Source organism: Haliotis rubra, unplaced genomic scaffold, assembly GCF_003918875.1.
Source record: "Haliotis rubra isolate DU_JTF1 unplaced genomic scaffold, ASM391887v1 Scf615, whole genome shotgun sequence".
In the NCBI taxonomy this organism is placed as follows: domain Eukaryota; kingdom Metazoa; phylum Mollusca; class Gastropoda; order Lepetellida; family Haliotidae; genus Haliotis; species Haliotis rubra.
This window is the reverse complement of record NW_025767319.1, coordinates 274,154-294,664: the sequence shown is the minus strand read 5'-3', so window position 1 is coordinate 294,664 and position 20,511 is coordinate 274,154. Positions and strand designations below refer to the sequence as shown.

The window sequence follows — 20,511 nt, the reverse complement described above, 5'->3', positions numbered from 1 at the left end:
TGCATTGTGGAAATCAGAGTTCAATACAGAATTTGTCCAAGTTCTCCGTATTGCACTGCTGTATTAGTGCAGTAAGAATATATGGCTAATAAAGTGTGTGTGCTCCACAGGTTTAAATATAGACATGTCGTAAAATAGAATTATCAAGGTTTGATAAGATCTGTGTGGTTAAGATGTGATAAGAATGTGACTTGAGTCAATTAACAAAATCTGCTTGAAACCCTTTATGATTTTTTGACACCTTGTGTTCGTCTTAATGTTATTATTAAGGCGTACAATGCCCAACACCAAGACACTTATTTCTTGTTTGGTTTGTGTATAAAAACAGTCTACTGGAACACACTTGACTTTTCTTCAGTACTTGTCACATTACATCAGTACTGTACATTCAGGTCCAGTTGTCTAAGGTTTTACTATTCACTGGATAGTTTCAACCCATATGCAAGTCAAAAACCTGTGATTGTGGGTTCAATTCTATATCACCCGATTATATTCCAGGTTTGTCAGCCGTATAACTGTGTACATGGTTTTCGTTAAAGTGGTAAACAGCTGAGACTTGCATCACTTGAGACTTCCATCCCATGCCCTGCTGACTCGGCTTGATATAACTGGAATACTGTTCAAAACAGCATAATACCCAAGGCACACGTGCATCGTACACTTTTCATTCAGTAAATCAATGTTCAGGAATTTTGATACTTTGTCTGCTTGAAGGGGATCAGAGATATGTGTTTTGATGTGTAATTAATAAATACAGCTGTTAAATATATTTCCTCAAATCTGCCATTTGTTTTTCTCAATTACTTGCTTATGAAGCAAATGTTTCAGCACATCCTCCATTGTTCAGTATAACATCTCCACAAATAACAAAAAAACAACACAATTGAAAATATGGCAATATATTTACACAAAGCCAAAGTTGGGAATAACACATAATGGGTAATGTTCATGTATTTAGTATATGTTGAATGTGTTGTGTTTTCCCCAAAAAGTGACAATTTAACATTCAGTCAACTTTGAGCCATAACTTAATACCAACTGTGTAAGGACTACCAGTAGGCTACATAGGTATATATACAAAATAATGGAGGTACATATATTATACTGACAATCTAAATCAAACTTTAGGTCTGGTATTCCATAAAACTAGACATCGGTCTTGCAGGAATACCACAAACAATTTCTACCACTTGCCAAAATTTGTGAATTTTGAAACTCCATGATTCAGTTCCAGAGTGGATACTTAAGATACTCTTTCATGCCATCAACCAGACACAAAAAGGGAAATGACAAAACATTATTTTTACTCAAGGTGAAACATTCTACAAAGCTTGATTTAGTCAGCGATGTAGATTACTCGATGTTTCTCAAACATTTCAATGTCTCTTTCAAGCTGTTTCATCTGAGCTTCCATTCGTTCCTTGCGGTTCTTCTTAGGTGCTGTGTCCGTGACAACAGAGAGGCCCTGGTATTGGTCGTGAATGTTCTCCCAGTTTGCTTTCAGCCCATCAATGATTGCATCCCGTTCTTCTGCTGTTAGAGATCGCATTGCTCCGCGACGGAAGTGCTCTGCAACATACCGATCATATTCTTCCTGTGCACGATCCATCTCAACCTTGCGGCGCTGGAGATAGGTTGGAACCTCACCATATTCCTGAAAACATCCACAAGATAAATTGCCTCAGCTTGTTTCAGAATGGTACAAGAGGAAAGCTGATTGAAAGCTAACTTATCGTGGTAATATCACAAATCCAACAAGGATTTCCTGAGAGGTGATATCAAATTTTCAGTGGTATCAGTCATTAAGTTAACATACATACAGAACCAATTTTATTTAAAAGTGAAACCAAAGCAGTACACCTATGACAAAACAGATTACGTCTACTGTAAGGTATGGACAGTTTCAATTTCAGTTGATACCCTGAAAACACTCACCTTTTTGTGAATGAAATGTGGTTCCAGGCCAGATGGCTCCAGTGTGTGTGTGTCCCCAATACGAGTATCAGCAAACTTCTTCTCTGGCTTCTTCGGAACAGAGGTTATGTTCTCCACTGCATTGATAGTGAGGAAATTCTTGGTTGTCTTTAAGCCCATGAGTGGCTTGTCATCTTTCTTTGGCACTGGTGGCTTCTTGCGGTCCTCATCTGGGTAGTTGTATTCTTGTTCTGATAAGATTATGAAGTGTAAGAATATCAGAATGTTTCTCTTGCATGATCAATATCAAAGCCAGTGAATTATTCACCGGCATGTCTGCACCAGAGAAGTGGTTGAAATATACCATTCCACACTAACACAACTATGCCACAGAACTACCTCTTTGGTGTATTAACAGGTAATCATTTTTTAACTTGTCATGCACTAATGACATATTATGCCACATAGTTCTTTTCATACTTCCTCAAAAGTCACACACTGAAAGTAGTTTAAGTTAACATGCCTATGAAAAACATTTACAGAATGCAAACATGTCAATGAGTGAAAGAGACATCTCACATCTAAAAATAGAATAATGCTTTTTTGATTGTCTGACATACTTGGAAGTAGAAATTATTTCCCTGGTAACTACAGACATTCTTATAAATATCAGTTAAGTTTAAGTAGTTAAGCATTTGCAGAACAATGAAACAAAGAAGCTCACTTGTTGGTAGCTTTGGTTCCTTTTCCCTTTTCTTCAGGAAGTTATCTGTTGTAGGCACTGGTACTTTTGCCTGACCCATAGTTTTGTGGTCTGCTTTGTTGTACTTAAACTCATCCCGCACCGACGACTTGAATTTTGATGCATGCCTAGAAAAGTAAATGATGTTTTATGAATCCTGCAACATGTACCGGTACATCCTAACAGGGATAATCTACTACAGGGATAGGTCACTCGCTTGCTTTCTTTACCATTTGTACTAATTAGCGTGTGCCTCGTCATGCTCCAACGCACACAGTGACTTGGTTCGTTCCCAGAGCAACTTAGTAATTAATTCAGATATCTTATTGCATGTGTGGAATGGCATGGACATTGACAGAATGTTACTATCACAGAGCGTTGTAAACACCTTTCCAGTTTTGTCAAATACTAAGATCAACAAGAAAGAAAGAAGTTTTAGAACTAAAACACTCAAGCATCACAAGCATCAATGGCGGATCAGAACAGATCGTCGATATGTCATATTTTTCACACACCTCAAATACACCCTAACAAAAAATATTTTTTTTATAAAACTATCACTATTACTTGCAAACACCTTTCACCTGATGGTATATTCCCCTCATAAAAATTAAAGGTGTATGTGAAAGATGTTTTAGAACAATAACTAGAAACACTCAAACAACGCCCAGTAGTATTTCAATGGCAGATCGGCGATATGTCATATTTTTCACACACCTCAAATACACCCTAACAAAATTTTTTAGTTATAAAACTATCACTATTACTTGCAAACACCTTTCAACCAAAGGTATTTTTCCCTTCTAAAAATTAAACAAATATGTGAAAGAAGATTTTAGCGATAGAATTTAGTCTTTCTTCGCTGTGTACCGAGAATTGAAGCCATTGAGCTACAACATGCCGACTTGAAACTTTACTACAAATCTACTGTACTAATACTGACACTAATAACAATTATTTGACTTAAAATGAAGTGACAGAATAGGTAGGTTTTCAGTTGTCACAACACTCAGCGAATGTAATCAGCTGTTGAAAATAAACCGGGCTCAATCTTAAAAACTACGCTGTTGCCATATTGGCTACACTGGTCACGTGATGACCCGAGGCATACGCTAAGGGGCTTTTCGAGGAGTGACCACTCCCCGTTATATAGTCTCCCTGATCCTAAATAGTTGGTAGCTGCTAATCCTACCCTAAAGTAAAAAGAGGTGAAATTGAGTTTAATGTCATGCTTGAGAATATTTCACTCACAGGACGACGTGCATGCGTGTGTATGTGTATGTGTATGTGCGGCTGCTTGTACTAGCCCAGACTGAAGCTGGTTTTATAGTGCTAGCCCACTGAGATACCATGTCGCAGTAAAGCATGAATACCCCCCTCAGACACATTATACTGACTCCGAGCCGACCAGTCCTTGATGTACCCATTAATGCCGAGCGCCAGGCAATGACCAACGAAAGTACCAAATTATTTTAACGTCTTTTGGTATGAGGCGGTCGGGGATCGAACCCGCGACCTTCCGCTCCCCGGGCGGACGCTCTAACCACTACACCACGGAGGCGGTCCTACCCATAAGTCAAATAACAATAATGAATTCATTTCTGAGACCATGAAATCAAAAAGAAATTACAAAAGTATTTTAGGAAAATATTTCAAAATAAAATAACTTTTTTTAACATGATTTATTGTATTTTATCAAAAGTAGGTCCCTTCCCAATGTGATTCCATGAAAATAGATATGTTACGCAATATTTTATATCAAAACATGCTTTTTCAAAACGTACTGTTTCGTATTAAAGAATCTTCCTGTGCCACAATGTCGTGTCAAAGTGCACGACAGGAGAGTGTATCGTTTGTTCAAGGGATGAAAAAAATTCAAGAAATATCGATTACTTAAAGCTTTGCATTGTGAATATATTCCAGAAGAAATAATGGTGCCATATTCGTTGTATGTTACCTTAACTATCACCGTAAAATCCTTAGTAACAGCACATATCTGAATCATATTTTAATTTCATTGCATATCAGCTGCAACCTATGTATGGACTTTCATAAAATCATAGATAAGACATCAGTCTTACACATAATAACGAGCAACACGTTACAGGGTAAACTCTGCCCAGTTGACACCTCTGTTGTCTGAGCTAAATATCTCAAGACACAAAAACAGCGATGGAGCCTTCCTCCTTACCTTGGATCTTTTGGTGGCTTGACCTCCTCCTGAGGAATGAGGTTGTAAATGGTCCCTTCTTCAGCTTGATACATCTTGTGCAACTACTCTCCGAACGTTGTTGATACTGGACTAAATATCTAGGCAAGAAATGTTTTAACCCCAACGGAACCCAACAACAGATGTAACTAAGGAAATCACGTGACGTCATCAAAGGGAGATAAAACTAGCTGCCCTCTGAGTTGATAACCGCTAAGCATGTTTACTGGCTCGGTTGTTCGTGAGTTCACTTGCTTATTCAGATGGACAAAAGTCCACCCATGGGCTAAGTCGTATAAATCCCAAGGCTAGATTGCTAATCCAAATTAACTGCTAGGATCTAAATGCCCTATCCCTTAACTCCCAACAACTCCAACCTGACAAATGTACACATATCTCGAGTAATAGTAATAACTTCCCATACTCCCCCACCCCATCCTTTATGGGAATAATTTTGGGTGCACACTTGAAATCAAATATGTTTTTTTATATATCATTTTATTAAAATGCTTATTTTTTTGTAAAAAGGCATACAGAAACAAAGCATACCATATCAACAGTCAACATTTGGAGATTGTTGAGCACACAAAAACTGAATAAATAATTCTCCCAACTATTTCACGTGTATAAACCTCACCGCACGCAACCACTAAGGCACGAACGGACACACACATACTAACCGATGACTTACGGGAGCCGTGGAGGGGCTCGCTATATACGTGTCAGCTCGCAGACAATTAAATCTGTGATGTTGAATGGTACATTGTCTGGTAACTTTGAACTGAAAGCTGGTGTGCTACAGGGATCGGGGCCAGACCCTTTCCTGTTCCTTGTTTACATCTATAATGTAACTGTTAAACTGAACGGTTCCACAGGACTATGCACCGACGAAACGTCCCTATGCATATCATCTCATAACTTTGTATACAAAGAAACAACTATTGATAGAAATTAAACAAAATTATAGAATGTGCTTAATGGCTTATGCTTTATAATCCCAACAAAATATATTCTTGTTTAAACAAAACTGTCACGCTCTTTTATTTTTAGAAAAACACTGACACATTAAAACGCACTAATACCTGGATGTTATGTTCTAGGGGCAAGTAGTCATTTCATATTGATTACAATAGTCATATCAAAGATAATTCACTGTGAGAAGGTTAACATTTATGCACCGTCATGGGTTGTTCAACAAATTTTATGTATTGTGTAATAGATCACATCTTAAACAAAGAATGAGGGATTAGTAAGAATTGTAACTGGTTTTTACCGAAGCGACTTCTGTTGGGCCCTTTTTCTCGAGACATCCGGTGAGTTTTATCATTTTAAGAAAACGGGGAAAGTTCTATATATAATAGACTTCTTGGTAACGGTGTTGGCAGCTACACCGAAACGTCGCTTACGTTAATATAAAGAAGATGTATATCCATAGAACGTTCCCCGTTGTTCATCACAACAACTTCTAAATGCCACTCAAAGAAGTTTATAATGTTTCAGCGAATGCTCGTTTTCTATATCAACTAAAACGAGTTGATTCATTCACTCTTGTCAATTATGAAACAAAATTTTGATGTAAATATTGACTTGATGTATGCATTTATTGAGAATGAAATATATACTTGTAACAGACACGGGCACACGTTCGAGATCAACAATAACATATATATTGTCGAACATAGATATTTTTCTGGGTTACATCTTCTTTTTATTCTAAAGAATAAAAAGAAGATGTTATATAAGAATAAAAGAAAGAAAAATAAGAATAAAAAGAAGATGTAATCCAGAAAAATCTCTATGTTCATCAAATAGCATCTTTTAAAATGCCAATCAGGCAAATAAGTTTTGTCCTTCACATTTTGTTTAATTTCTCATTTAGAATTTGATGTAACTGATATAAAAAGAAACTACCTAACAACAAGAAGGTATATTCACATCCAAGCATATACTTATGAATGTACTTTGCATCTCACTCCTTGAGTACGGAAGCGCTGAAGGGACCTGATGAAATATAATTTATCTTGAGCGCACAAGTTAGTATATTGAGCGCACAAGTTAGTATATTGAGCGCACAAGTTAGTATCTTGAGCGCACAAGTTAATATCTTGAGCGCACAAGTTAGTTATCTTGAGTGCACAAGTTAATATATTGAGCGCACAAGTTAGTATCTTGAGCCCACAAGTTAGTATCTTGAGCGCTCACGTTAGTATGTTGAGCGCTCACGTTAGTATGTTGAGCGCTCAACTTGGTATTTTGAGATACACTGCTCCATAAGCAGTTCATGTGGAAGCAAGGAGGAGCGGGGACGCGAGCTGATTCATGCTTATTTCAGTCTTGGGTTCCAACACAAACACATAACACATCTTCTTGTCAAAAATCATGGTATAGTATAGTACGCCATTCGAAGCATATTCTGTGGTGTATGTCCCTCTTTCGCACCAGATACTAGATTTGCTGATGTTACAGTGAGTGAGTGAGTACGGTAACACCGCTTTTAGCATTATTCCAGCAATATCACGGTGGGGAACACGAGAAATGGGCTGCACACATTGTACCCATGTGGGGAATCGAACCCAGGCGTGGCGAGCGGACGCTTTAACCACGAGGCTACCCCACCGCCCCGCTGATGTTACATACTTTATTGCGGACAACTTCGACGATCTGCACAAAGACATGGTTATCGTTGATGCATCAAAAATGTATCCAATGCGGTTTAATCGTGAAACAGGATACTGTACGGTCGTTGTTGGACCCGGATGGTGTTGAATTTCGCTCAGGACACTGTCTTCATCGACGTGTTTATTCTTCAACTTCCTGTGTTGTTAAAACACACATACGTATACATAAGAGATTGACACGGAAGAAGTGAAACGGGGAACACGGTATTATAGTAAGAAATAAAGTCGGTATATATGCTATACGTGCACATACTAATGGATCAAATAAATCAGGCGGGTTTTATATGCTATTGTACAGAGTTAAACTGCCATTGTACCCACGTTAGGAAACATTACTGATACATGCAAACCAAGACTACAGACTATAGTTCCCTGAAAGTGGTCGACTTTACTTCCAATACATCAGACATTAGCTTTAGAATTAAGATAATTAAGTATAACACTCAATGTTTAAATTTTTCATGGTCATGTAATACTATATATACATAATAAAGCCGTAGCACAAAACAAGTTATCCAAGCTTTAAGCTAGTGTTCATAATACTATGTACCAATATAAGAAGTAAGCAAAACCACTATTCATCCCTGCAATAAACTTCTACTCATGTTTATGTTTTAATTCTTATTATGACATTACACATACCTAGGCCTGCTTTATGTAATAAAGCAAAAAGTGGTAAAATCAGATACAAAGAATAGTATTGACAAGCATAAAGACGATGAACGTTTACATGATAAACATTATCAATGTTCATGATACATATGCATACTTTTACATAGCCTCATCATAAACACCTATAAACACCTATGTAGTTAACTTTGCATCGTTTTAAATCTTCCAAAAAGGATGTAAGTTTGTACATTTTAGCCAGCAGTCAAGCAAATGTGCGTTCCATTAATGCCATTAGATGCTAAACACGAAGTTGAGCGTTCATGATATTAACTTGTGCGCACAAGAGACTAACTTGTGCGCTCAAGAGACTAACTTGTGCGCTCAAGATACTAACTTGTGCGCTCAAGATAACTAACTTGTGCGCTCAAGATAATTTTTATTTCATGAGGTCCCTTCAGCGCTTCCGTAGAAAGAAAGCTAAATTTAAAATTCCCAAAGCTATTAATTGTGGTATTCATACTTTAGGAAGTTGTAAGAATTACCTCCCTTGAGATAGTTTCCCTAGTCGTACACGGAAGTTTCTGTTTTGATAGCCAAACGGTGGTAAGTCAAATAATCATAAGCTAATTGATTGACATTTGTTGTCACTTTGTAATGACGTTATTTTTACAGCATGGAGTAATCAAGAAAGTTATCAACAGCAATGAAAATTCCATCCGGAACTCGGTTGTCATTCTCATTGATATTGTCAGTAAATGAGTAATGATTTTGATTATAATCAACTATGCCCGTTAGATCTACAATCTGTTTTGAATTACATTTTATTACCCTTTATCATGTTTATAAGAACATTGTTCATTACACCACACTTCATCTTGACTTCTCATATGCATGGGTCATGTAAACAAATCCTCCCTGATGTGTTGTATTGTTATTAAAGTTGAATATAGGGCCAAAAATAACATCTTACTAATCTATATCACAGTGATATATATGTAACACTATCAGCAACGTGTACACCCATGTGTGTGTTGTTTGAGGGTCATGTATTGATAACACTGATACATGTGTTGTATCAGGGTTATAACATGTATACAATTAGGAATGTGTACAATTTGTGGTTGTTTGTGGTTTAACGCCACACTCAGCAATTTTCTAGCTATATGGTGGTTTGTTATTAATTGAGTCTGGACCAGACAGTCTAGTGATTGACACATGATAGAATAACATGTGTCAACCAAGTTGGAGAGTCTGACCACCCAATCCCGTCGTTCATGGGTTGCACATCCTTGTGTGTTTTGCCAGAGGTATATAGGTGTAAAACTGTTAGGAATAGGTACATCCTTGTGTGTTTTGCCAGAGGTGTATAGGTGTAAAACTATTAGGAATAGGTACATCCTTGTGTGTTTTGCCAGAAGTATATAGGTGTAAAACTATTAGGAATAGTTACATCCTTGTGTGTTTTGCCAGAGGTATATAGGTGTAAAACTGTTAGGAATAGGTACCGTGAGTTTGTTCCTATACATTAGAGTCTTTGAGGGGCATTTAGAAGTGATACATTTAGAAGTGATACATTTAGAAGTGATACACATAAAGACAAGAGTTTTATGGATGTCAACTTCTTTATTGTGAGGGTCACGACGTGTCGAAGTATGTTCTTACTCCTTCATCAGGTGAATGAAACAATTAGGAACAGACAGCTGTATATGTACATGTTAAAACAACAACAGTTATGAGATAAGGGTAACCAGCAGTTAATGGTAGATGGACAAGTGGAAGCCAGGGATTGTTAATCCAGGCATGATTAAGGTAACAAAGGTTGCAATTTAACAAGGGATAAGAAAAACAAATAGAAGCCAGGGGGGTATACATTCCCTTGTAGAGGAAATTTCTTCAATCTATTGGCATGAATAATTTCAGTTGGAAACTCTTTTCCTGTCAAGTGACTCTACCATTGGTGCAATCAATCAATCAATCAATCAATCAATCAATCTTTATTCATACTGAAGGCCACAGGCCCATAGTCTACAAGAACATAGTACACAATATCACAGAAAAGAATAAAAATAGTCAAAGAGACAATGCTTGATAGATAAAGGTTGACAACTTACGGATAAGAACATTGTCATCAGTACTCATTAACAAAGAAAATTTCACCCTATCGGGATATACAGAATAATATCTTGGGACATTTTTGTTTTCTTAACTCACAATATAATGGGCAAATTAAGAGGAAGTGATATTCATCTTCTACACAATTAAGATCACAAAATGTACAAATTCTATTTTCCCTCTCTATTTTATGATATCTCCCTGTTTCGATTGCCAAGTCATGTGAGGAACACCTAAACCGAGCAAAAGCCTTTCGAAATTTCTTGATATTTAGTGACAGCAGATAATTCCCTCTGTATATATGGGATTTAAACATTCTATAATAGAAACATTTACTTGACAATGACAGTGCTCCTACCCATTCTTGTGTATATATATCTTTGAGCCTTTGAGTAACATTATTCACAAAATTTGTATGAAAGTCAACATTTTGCCTTTGCCATACCTCCCCAAAACCTATTGTATTTAACAATCCTTGAATGTTAGTCACCCAGTTAGTCTTCCCGTTGTTATCGTACATTAACATATCATATCATAACACTGTCTAGGGTATCTATCAGATGGCATATATAACAGACGTATCCAATATTCTATTATTCTAGCTTTAGCAAAAAAAGGGGTATGGGAAATCTTCCACAATCTCCATATACTGTATAATTGTAGAAATGCTTACATGTTCTACACATATTATTTTACCATTTCTTAGAAAACTTTTTAATACATTGTTTCAAAAAGGTGTTTTCCCTGAAAACTGGACTAAAGCAATTATAATCCCTATACATAAAAAGGGTGACCGAAGTAATCCCGATAATTACAGAGGGATTTCCCTTTTAAGTGTACTCAGCAAAATATATACACGGATTCTTCATACCAGACTTACAACTTGGGCAACGATAAGAGATAAAATACCTGAATTTTAAACCGGTTTTAGAAAAGAGTATTCTACAGCTGATCACGTTTTCACCTTAAATGCAATAATTCAGAAATGCTTATCAAGAAAAAAGAAGAAATTATATGTTGCCTTCGTAGATTTTAAGAAAGCTTTTGATTCCGTCTCATGATATAAACTTTGGTACTGTCTTCAAAACTCTGGATTAAATGGCAAAATGTTGGCTGCAATAAAAAGTATATATGTATCTGTTACAGCATGTGTAAGATGCAATGATAATGTTTATACAGATTATTTTGATTGCCCAGTCGGTCTAAGACAAGGGTGTATTTTAAGTCAGCTTCTTTTTTCATTTTTTATTGGTGAACTGTGTACTGATATTGTAGAAAGTGGTAAATTTGGTGTACAGCTGTTTCCTGATTTTTTAGAGATATTGCTATTACTTTTTGCTGATGACGTCATTCTCATATCTGACGTTGCTTCGGGACTACAAAAACAATTGAATATCTTAGAATCATATTCTGATAAATGGGGACTTGACGTTAACCTCGATAAAACCAATATTGTTGTTTTTAGAAGGGGTGGGCGATTATCAGCTAAAGAAATATGGTATTATAAAGACTCTGTTATTGACGTTGTGAATTCATATAGATATCTTGGTATTATATTTTCATCCACGTTTAAAATGAATAAATGTACAGACGATCTAGCACTGAGAGGAAAAAGAGCATTGTTACAAATACTATATAACTTACGAAAGATTGATGTGGTTGATCCTAGGGTATTCTTTAAAATATTTGATTCACAAATTCAACCAATTTTACTTTATGGTGCGGAAGTATGGGGGATTAGCCGCTATGAGAATATTGAAAAAGTTCATTTGCTTGCATGTAAGAGATTTCTAAATGTAGGATTGCAAATGCCTAATGTTATAATATATGGTGAATGTGGGACTTATATCCTTTGTATATTAATGCCTTATGTCGAGTTATTAAATATTGGCTAAAGCTTACAGAAATGCACTCTGGTAGAATACCCAAAAATCATATGACATGTCAGTATATTTAGATAACATTGGGCAAAATAATTATGCTTCTCATATTCGTAATATACTTTTTTCACATGGATTTGGCTTTGTATAGTTAGCACAAAGTGTAGGCAATAAGGTTGATTTTCTTAGATGTTTTAAAGATGTATGTGTAAATATGTTCTACCAATCTTGGCATTGTACTCCCGACAACAGTTCACGCTATAATTTGTATAGAGAATGTAAGTGTTTACTAGAACCGAAAAATATTTAAGTGTTATACATGAAAACAAATATCGTAATATTCTTATAAAATTCCGAGCAGGCCTATTACGATTAAAAATAAATGAAGGAAGATGGTTAAATATTGATGTATCTCTACGCACATGTCCTGTCTGTAAACTCGGTATAAAGGATGAATTCCGTTTTCTTTTTGTATGCAAATATTATTCTGAAGAAAGATTCTATTATTTTCCACATATTAACAACTGCATTCCAAATATATTTATATTCAAAAGCCTGCTAACTTCTCCTTCAAATGAAGCATTATTAAATCTATGCAAATTCATATATACTGCTTATAAAAAGAGACAGACTTTGTTAAACTCTTAATTGTTTTACATCATGTTTCCAATATATTTTGATTGTACATATGTTGTATGTATATGGGCTGACTTTTCTAGTTTTCTCAAAATTAACAGTTAATCCTGCCTCATTGCAATAATGTTCCAACTCATGTATATGCCTTTGTAATCCAACAACAGTAGTCGCAAACAGAATCATATCATCGGCAAACAACAATAAAAACAATTGTGTCAAATAGGGATGTAACTGGATACCATGAGTAGCATTTTGTTGTATTATCGAAGCAAATTCATTAATGAACATTGAGAACAGGAATGGACTCAGAATACAGCCTTGTCTAAGCCCAACATTGCAATTGAAGGTATCTGATATTTCATGATTATTTCTGATGCAAACTTTCACATTATCATATATCTTCTGTAGCAATCTATTCATCTTAGGGCTAATACCATGTATTTTTCCTTAGCCTGACTCATGTATTATTGCTTGTCTCCTTTCCTTCCTGAACGTTAGTGGAACACTTGTATCTCCTTTTTGAAGCTCCCTTCAATAAAGCAGACGTAAAATCACTACTCACCATGAGTTGTCTTCCTCTCAGTTTTGGCGGGAAAACGGCGCCACCCGTCTTCCCACGCTTCACTCTCTCCTTCTTCGCCCTAGTGGACAGTTGGGAGAGCACCTGTGTCTCCAATACGGCACTATATCCTTTGATAACTTAGTTATTTCCCTATAAGTTACCTTTATAAGGTTTCAGGGAGTATCCTTTTACAATATGGTTTGAAATTTATTCGTAATTTGACTGTTTATTCACGGTTTTACGTGATTGTTCAGTTGTTTACATTTCATGAAAACCTGTTGTCGTTGTAGGTTTAGGTTATCTGCTGCAGACCCGCATTTACTGTGCCCCAGTTACACAACAATATGTACTTCCAGCTCTCGCTGTAACTTATGTCAGCAATTAACACAAATTCAATTTAATAATTATTATTTCTCTGTACTTAGGCGTGCTAAGGATAAATCCAGACGACTTTTGCAAGTCATGGATAAACCGGCTGAGTCCCTCAAGAGCTGTCCATCGTTGTCAGACGACATACTTCCATCCAGTGACCTGCCGGAGGCGTCCTCTGAAGATGGGCTTGGGATGTTGTCCGCCATTACACCGAAGAAAAGGTCTTCTACATCGGATAACTCCTCAACCCATACGAAGAAGAAGAGGCCATCTTCAACGCAGAAGAAGCCTCACACCCCTAAGACTTCAAGCAGCTCTACGGGCAGTTCTTCGCAGACTACGAGGACCTTTTCAGCCGAAATCGTCCCGATGGAAGAGAGAGGACTTTATGATGAGCCGGTGTTGATCATCCCACAGATGCAGCATAAGAAAAGGAAGCAGGCCTCAGCAACGGTAACGTCAGCAGCCCTATCTACGCAGTCCGAGTTACCTTCTACACTGACAGCAGAGATCCATGAGGCACAGTGATCCCTGGACCATATCGCTACCATCTCAGAGACGACATCTCTACAATCGTCGCAGACATTCAACCCCGGGGCCTTTATGCAGCAATTCTATCAACAGATGATGGAGATGATGGAGAAGCGCTTCGAGCAGGAAAGAGCCACGCATGATGGACAGCCAGGCAGCTCTCATGCTCAAGTCATCAACCTCAGAGAGGATCCAGACCTGCATGAACGACCCCAAACTGATGATACATCTGAGAGGCCCACCAGAGAATCTAGCTCTAGGACGAAGAGCAGATCTACGCTACATGACGTCAGCAAACATGTGCGCAGGACGGCAAGCTCTTCAGAACCAATGAGATCGTCATCAGATGATGAGGCTTATAAAGAACCTTCACGCAGGCTACCCACTTTGCAGAGAAGGAAACCTACACCACCTAGAAGGTCGAGAGATGTCTCGGGACTCAGACCCTCAACAGAATCTCTCACCTGCGCGAAGGTCATCTGTAATATCCTCAACAGCATCAACAAAATCGTCAGGAAGGCAATCCCGGACTAGAAGACGCTCACCTACACGCAGGTCGCCTTACAGATCGCCTCTTAGAACTTCACGTAGTTCAACATGCTCATCTCCACGTAGATCGCCACGCAGATCTCCACGCAGATCCCCGATGATGTGGACACGATCACTCTACCTCCAATTGATCCCATCTCAGAAGTACCAGAGGATTTAGATGCAGCCTTCAGGAAGGCAATGAAGTTCCAGGCCCCTAATATCCCACAGTTCAACGCAAAGAAGTTCTCACTACACAACATGGACCCCTTCATGAAGGCACAAGAAATAGATGAGAACTATAAAATCATCAACGAATCCCAGACCATATCTTACAAGATTGAGGACAAAAAAGCTGGCACAGATAGACACTATGACCAGAAGGATGTTCTTCGGACTTAACAGATCCAGGGCAGTTAATGAGACGCTCATCACCAAGTTTAAGAACTCTACTGCAGAGGAAGACCGGATGATTTATTCTGCCCTATTTACGCAGAAAAAGGACCACCAATTTATGTCGGAGCATCTATCATCCATATCAGCAGCATTGACGCTAGCTAGACGACAAGGACTATTGTAGTCATGCAACTGGAGTGAACGCTTCACTAAGACGCTGTACAGAGCTCCATGGTCTACAACATCCATCTTCGCAGGGGAGATTGACGAGGCCGCCAAGGAAGTCACAAAGGAATCTAGGGAAGTCTTGATGATCAAGTCCATTGATACACTAGCCAGTGTCATCAGACAGACGTCCCAACGCTACTCGGGCAAATCCAAATTTGCAGGCATCCAGAAAGCAAGAGAAAAGAAAATGGGGACCTCCAAAGGAGGAAAGGATTCTTTTCGTCGCCCATCCGGCAACTATAGAGGAGGACCCGGATGAGGCAGGGCACCCAGAGGCTATAGACGATGAAAAACGGGTTGGAACGACTGGAGTCTTCCACCCCCAGCCGTTCCTGTTCAACCTTCTCGAGTGGGTGGACGTCTACAACACTATTGGGAGAACTGGGGAATTCTTCAAGATCCTTTTGTATCCAACATCCTAAGAGACGGATATCACATACAACAACAAGCAGCCCCTCCACTAACAAACGCACCACAGAGGTTCAACTTTGCAACCCAGCGGACAGAGAGGCTACAAGAAGCGGTCACATCTCTACTAGAGAAGGACGCCATAGAGGTGATAGACCAGGACCAGATCTCACCAGAATTCTACTCCCCAGTTTTCCTCGTACCAAAGAAAAACGCGCCTTACTGGCCAGCGAGAATATGGTTCCCCATTCTCATACAAGAACTAGGACCGCCTCAACTGCAACTACCAGAGTGGACGAACTTGCTAGTACATCCACACACAAAGCAAGCACAGCCATAAAAGCGACACACCCTCAAGTGGCAGACTATCTTTGTCACCTAAGACAAACAAAGCGGTTGAAAGGGTCAACACACTCAACATACCTAGCGGCATTGAGCTCAGTTATCACTATGAGGACGAGTGTAAAACTGACTAAGGTACCAGAGTTACTGGCCTTACTACGCTCTTTTAAACTGGAGGACCAACAGCAGAGATTTAAAGCTCCGGCGTGGGACCTCAACATAGTTCTACGGCATCTCACCAGTGACACTTATGAACCATTAGATAGGACATCTTTTGAGTTCTTGATGCAGAAAACTCTATTCCTGATCGCCTTAGCAACAGCAGCAAGGATGTCGGAAATACATGCTCCAGACTTTGAGAGGACACGATTTGACGAAAATCGAAACATCGTGCATATGGGACTGAGATGGGACTTTATAGCAAAGAATCAACTGCCAGGTCAACCGGACCGACAATTCCACATCCCAGCACTATCATCAGTCCTTGGGCCACAGGATACACAGGACCTATCCCTATGCCCAGTAAGAGCATTGAAAGTCTACCTACAAAGGTCTAGGACCAGGAGACGAAAATTCAAGCGTCTTTTCATCCCTATATTGACATCGACACAGACGGAGATCTCTCGCACTATGATATCAATATGGATGAGAACTGTCATACTACGGGCCTACAAAGCAACAGGACTTGATCCTCCAAGAGCCTCCAATCCACATGAAATAAGAGCTCTGGCGTCAACACTTGCTCTACATGGGAATTGCTCTATCACGACGATAATGGAGGGCTGCTTCTGGAAATCGGACATGGTGTTTGCCAACCACTACCTGAGAGACATTGCCACCAAGGACGTCTCTGGCATTCACCATTTTCGGCCCACTTGTTGTAGCACAACAATTGACAGTTCCACAAAGGCGCTGAGACGGAGTCTCGCCCTTTTATCACATGACTTGCAAAAGCCTACACTCAGGAGAGTTACAGCTTTAGAGTCCATATGCACGTCTAAGACAGACTAAGCATAAGTGATAGACCCAGTACTTGTAAGGACGTACTCATAAAAAGGGTCGCTTCTCCACTTGATGCTTGCATCAAGAGATGGAGTTGCAAAATCCACATAAAATGTTAACAGAAGCAAGGACAAAAAGTTAACAATTGTGGTCCCCCCATCAGAGAAAGCTGGAAGTAAAGGGTTACAGCAGCAGCAGAGCCTAGCAGTAAATTGAAGTGCTACCAGGAAGTTCCCATAGGGGGGTATGCAAGACGTAAATCACTAATTGAAATCCAGAAGTGGCTTGTCCCACCACCAGTTCCGACGGATTCTACAAGCAATAATACATGAGTCAGGATAAGGAAAAATATGTAATTTTCTGAGTAAAATTGATATTTTATACTTATCCTGACTCATGAGGTAAGCCCTCCCAACCTCCCCGCTAGGCACTTTGGATTTCCCTGTAAATCGAAATGTCGGGCTAGCTATTCGGAGAGAGTGAAGCGTGGGAAGACGGGTGGCGCCGTTTTCCCGCCAAAACTGAGAGGAAGACAACTCGTGGTGAGTAGTGATTTTACGTCTGCTTTATTGAAGGGAGCTTCAAAAAGGAGATACAAGTGTTCCACTAACGTTCGGGAAGGAAAGGAGACAAGCAATAATACATGAGTCAGGATAAGTATAAAATATCATTTTTACTCAGAAAATTACATTTTTGCATTACCCCCCAAAGTTTTTCTCTCTGTATTGAATCAAACGCTTTCTTAAAATCGACAAACAAAGCATACATTTTCTTTCCCTTTGTATTTAGACACTTCTGAACAATTGAATTAAGTATAAAGATATTATAGACAGTACTGTATCCTGCCCTAAAGCCGGCTTGGGATTCATCTATTTTATCAAAAGTATTTGCCCAAAAAGTCAATCTCTTGTTGATGATATAGACAAAAACCTTTCCCAATATACTTAACAGATTTATACCTCTGTAATTATCAACATTATTAATGTTCCCGCTCTTATGAATTGGGATAATAATTCCAATAGTCCAAGTCGATGGAAAATTACCGCTCTCTAAAATAACATTAAAAATCAACTCCAAGTAAGGTAATAAGATATCTTCAGAATATTTAATAAATTCAGGTAATATATCATCAACACCCGCTGCTTTGTTTACTTTTAAGTGTCTTATACTATCTATAATTTCTTGTCTGGTAATAGGTGGATCTAGAATATCATTAGTCAATAGGTCAAAGTCAGTTGGTGTGCTTGTACATACATTAGTACTATCGTTGCCAGCACTTTCCATCCTCTGTTACATCATTGCTAGTTGATGTAAACAATTGTTTGAAATGTTCAAACCACTCACGGGTACTGATATCATGTTAAGTAGACTGTTTACCATTCAAGCCTTGAAGGATTGACCAAAACTCATTGGAATTGATATGGTTTTCTAGTTTTATCTGTTTTTGTTTATAGTACTCTGTTCTTTTCTGCTTACACTTAGCATTATATAGGTATCTAACTAAATGGTACTCATCTAAGTGCTGTTTGTCTTTATAAATTCTGAACTGATTTAATTTCCGGCAACGCTCGGCTATCAAACGCCTACATTCACTATCAAACCATGGGCTGTTCTTGCTATAATATCTACCCAGATAGCAAAGGTGTGTTGGGCCAATGTTGGTATATGGTTGGTTGGTTGGCCAACAGTTTGACAACATTGGCCCAACGTTATCTTAATGACTTAAAAGTAACGGTGGCTTTTGACACGTTGGTCCAACGGTGGGCCAACATTTGAAAAACTCTGCCTATTTGCCCTGATCTTACATCTATTTCACAAAGTTGGGCCACCGTTGGCCCAACATTGTGAATAAAAAGAGTGAGCACACGGCCATTTATAGCCATGTTTTCTTATAAAGATTTTGATGACAGTTGAAATAATTACACAGACAAAAAGAATGAATCCATTTCCCTGTCTTTCAACTATGATGCAGTGAAGTTTACAGCGTTGTTTTCTCCAAACTGAATACCAAACTTGTCATCATTGATAGCTTTACCTGATATTCAAAGAGCAGACGACACTACATTTCTGGAGGCCTTCAACTGGTAAATATGCATTGTTATTTCTGTGATACTGAATTGCGAATATATTATGAAATAATTGGTTTAAATCATCATTTAGGCTAAAGAAACTGACACATACTGTATTGAAAGGCAATTGATTGAGTAGATAACAGATTTAATTGACTCTTTTCTTTAGGTAGCCTGTTTTAACCACTTTGATAAAATCTCATTTCATTTTAAATTATTTAAATTTATTATGTTTACTTTATTAACATTATGTGTTTGTCAGTTACACTCCTGTTTCCATATACAACTCTCTCTATTATTCATCTTTACAACCAATAATTGCTAAACATCATCATATCATGTGTCACAGTTATAGTAGTTACGTCATATCCAAATAAAACTTTGTTTGAACAGCAATCTAGAAGTTTGTGAGTCAAAAATGAAACATACAACTCTATAGATGACAACTTCTTGTTTATTGTATAGAGCGACGTTTCGATATAGATTCTTACACCGTTATCAAGCTAAAAGTGACTACACCCAAATGATGAGAAGTATATATATACATGTACATAGTATGTTTAGTCAAATAAACATAATTGGGAGCGGCCAAATGGATCTAGTGATGAAACCAATTAACAAGGGAGGGAGGAGGGGGGTAGGGTGTTAGGTTGTAACAACCTGATAGGGTGATTTGATAGAGTCTATAGTTCTATTAGTTCTTCATATCCCAATGGTATGAAGTATCCTTGGTCTCTATTGATCAAAGGTTAGTGGCGGCTGATTTTGATGGCTTCCAAAAGTTTTCTTTTTGTGAAGTCCTGATTCTTGGTGGATAAGATTTCGAATTTGTCAAACCAGCCCCTAAAACTAAGTTTGGCGTCATCTCAACCCTGATCAAGCACGCTAAGAACATTGCACCAGCAGCCATGACCTAGAACATGAGCGGAACCACCTACAACATGTCTTCACGAGCCTTAACCAGTAATCCACCAACACATAGTCTGTTTGATTTCATTTGAGACCAATGAATTGCTCACTAACACAAAATCTAATAATTGCAACAAAACCAAATTTTGCAGTCACATGAAAACGACAGACCAATGAAGAACTAATCAAACTATAGACTATCAAAGCACCCTATCAGCTTGTTGTTACACCTGAATCCCCCCTTGTTTATTGGCTTCATCACCATTCCATTTGTTGTTCTTAGTCCCCATCTGGCCTCTCCCAATAATGTACCAGTTGTTATTCAATTACATGTTGTTGTTAATGTTAATCTGCTGATTGTCAAAACATACTACACATATA

The 20,511-nt window shown here is 38.2% G+C and overlaps 2 protein-coding genes across 2 annotated transcripts in view; one reads left to right on the top strand and one right to left on the bottom strand.

Moving 5' to 3' along the window:
* Positions 1 to 883: 883 nt before the first annotated feature.
* Positions 884 to 5,027, bottom strand: LOC124256027 (enkurin-like). The gene is made up of 4 exons (XM_046689941.1): positions 4,848 to 5,027; positions 2,639 to 2,784; positions 1,936 to 2,165; positions 884 to 1,654 (listed from the first exon to the last, which is right to left on the bottom strand). The coding sequence occupies exons 1-4, from the start codon at positions 4,919 to 4,921 to the stop codon at positions 1,337 to 1,339; spliced, it is 768 nt and encodes a 255-aa protein (XP_046545897.1). The 5' UTR covers positions 4,922 to 5,027; the 3' UTR covers positions 884 to 1,336.
* A 3,665-nt stretch (positions 5,028 to 8,692) lies between these two features.
* Positions 8,693 to 20,511, top strand: part of LOC124256022 (calpain-7-like) — a 68,110-nt gene continuing 56,291 nt past the window's right edge. The window contains exon 1 of the mRNA XM_046689935.1: positions 8,693 to 8,758. The gene's annotated coding sequence lies outside the window, so the exon portion shown is untranslated. The remainder of the gene's footprint in view (positions 8,759 to 20,511) is intronic.

Excerpts from the sequence above, each read along its gene's own strand:
- LOC124256027 (XM_046689941.1), bottom strand. The coding sequence starts at position 4,921 with ATGTATCAAGCTGAAGAAGGGACCATTTACAACCTCATTCCTCAGGAG. Across the intron at positions 2,166-2,638 it reads GGAACCAAAGCTACCAACAA|AACAAGAATACAACTACCCA; the intron begins GTGAGCTTCTTT and ends TAATCTTATCAG. Across the intron at positions 1,655-1,935 it reads CACATTTCATTCACAAAAAG|GAATATGGTGAGGTTCCAAC; the intron begins GTGAGTGTTTTC and ends GGATGTTTTCAG.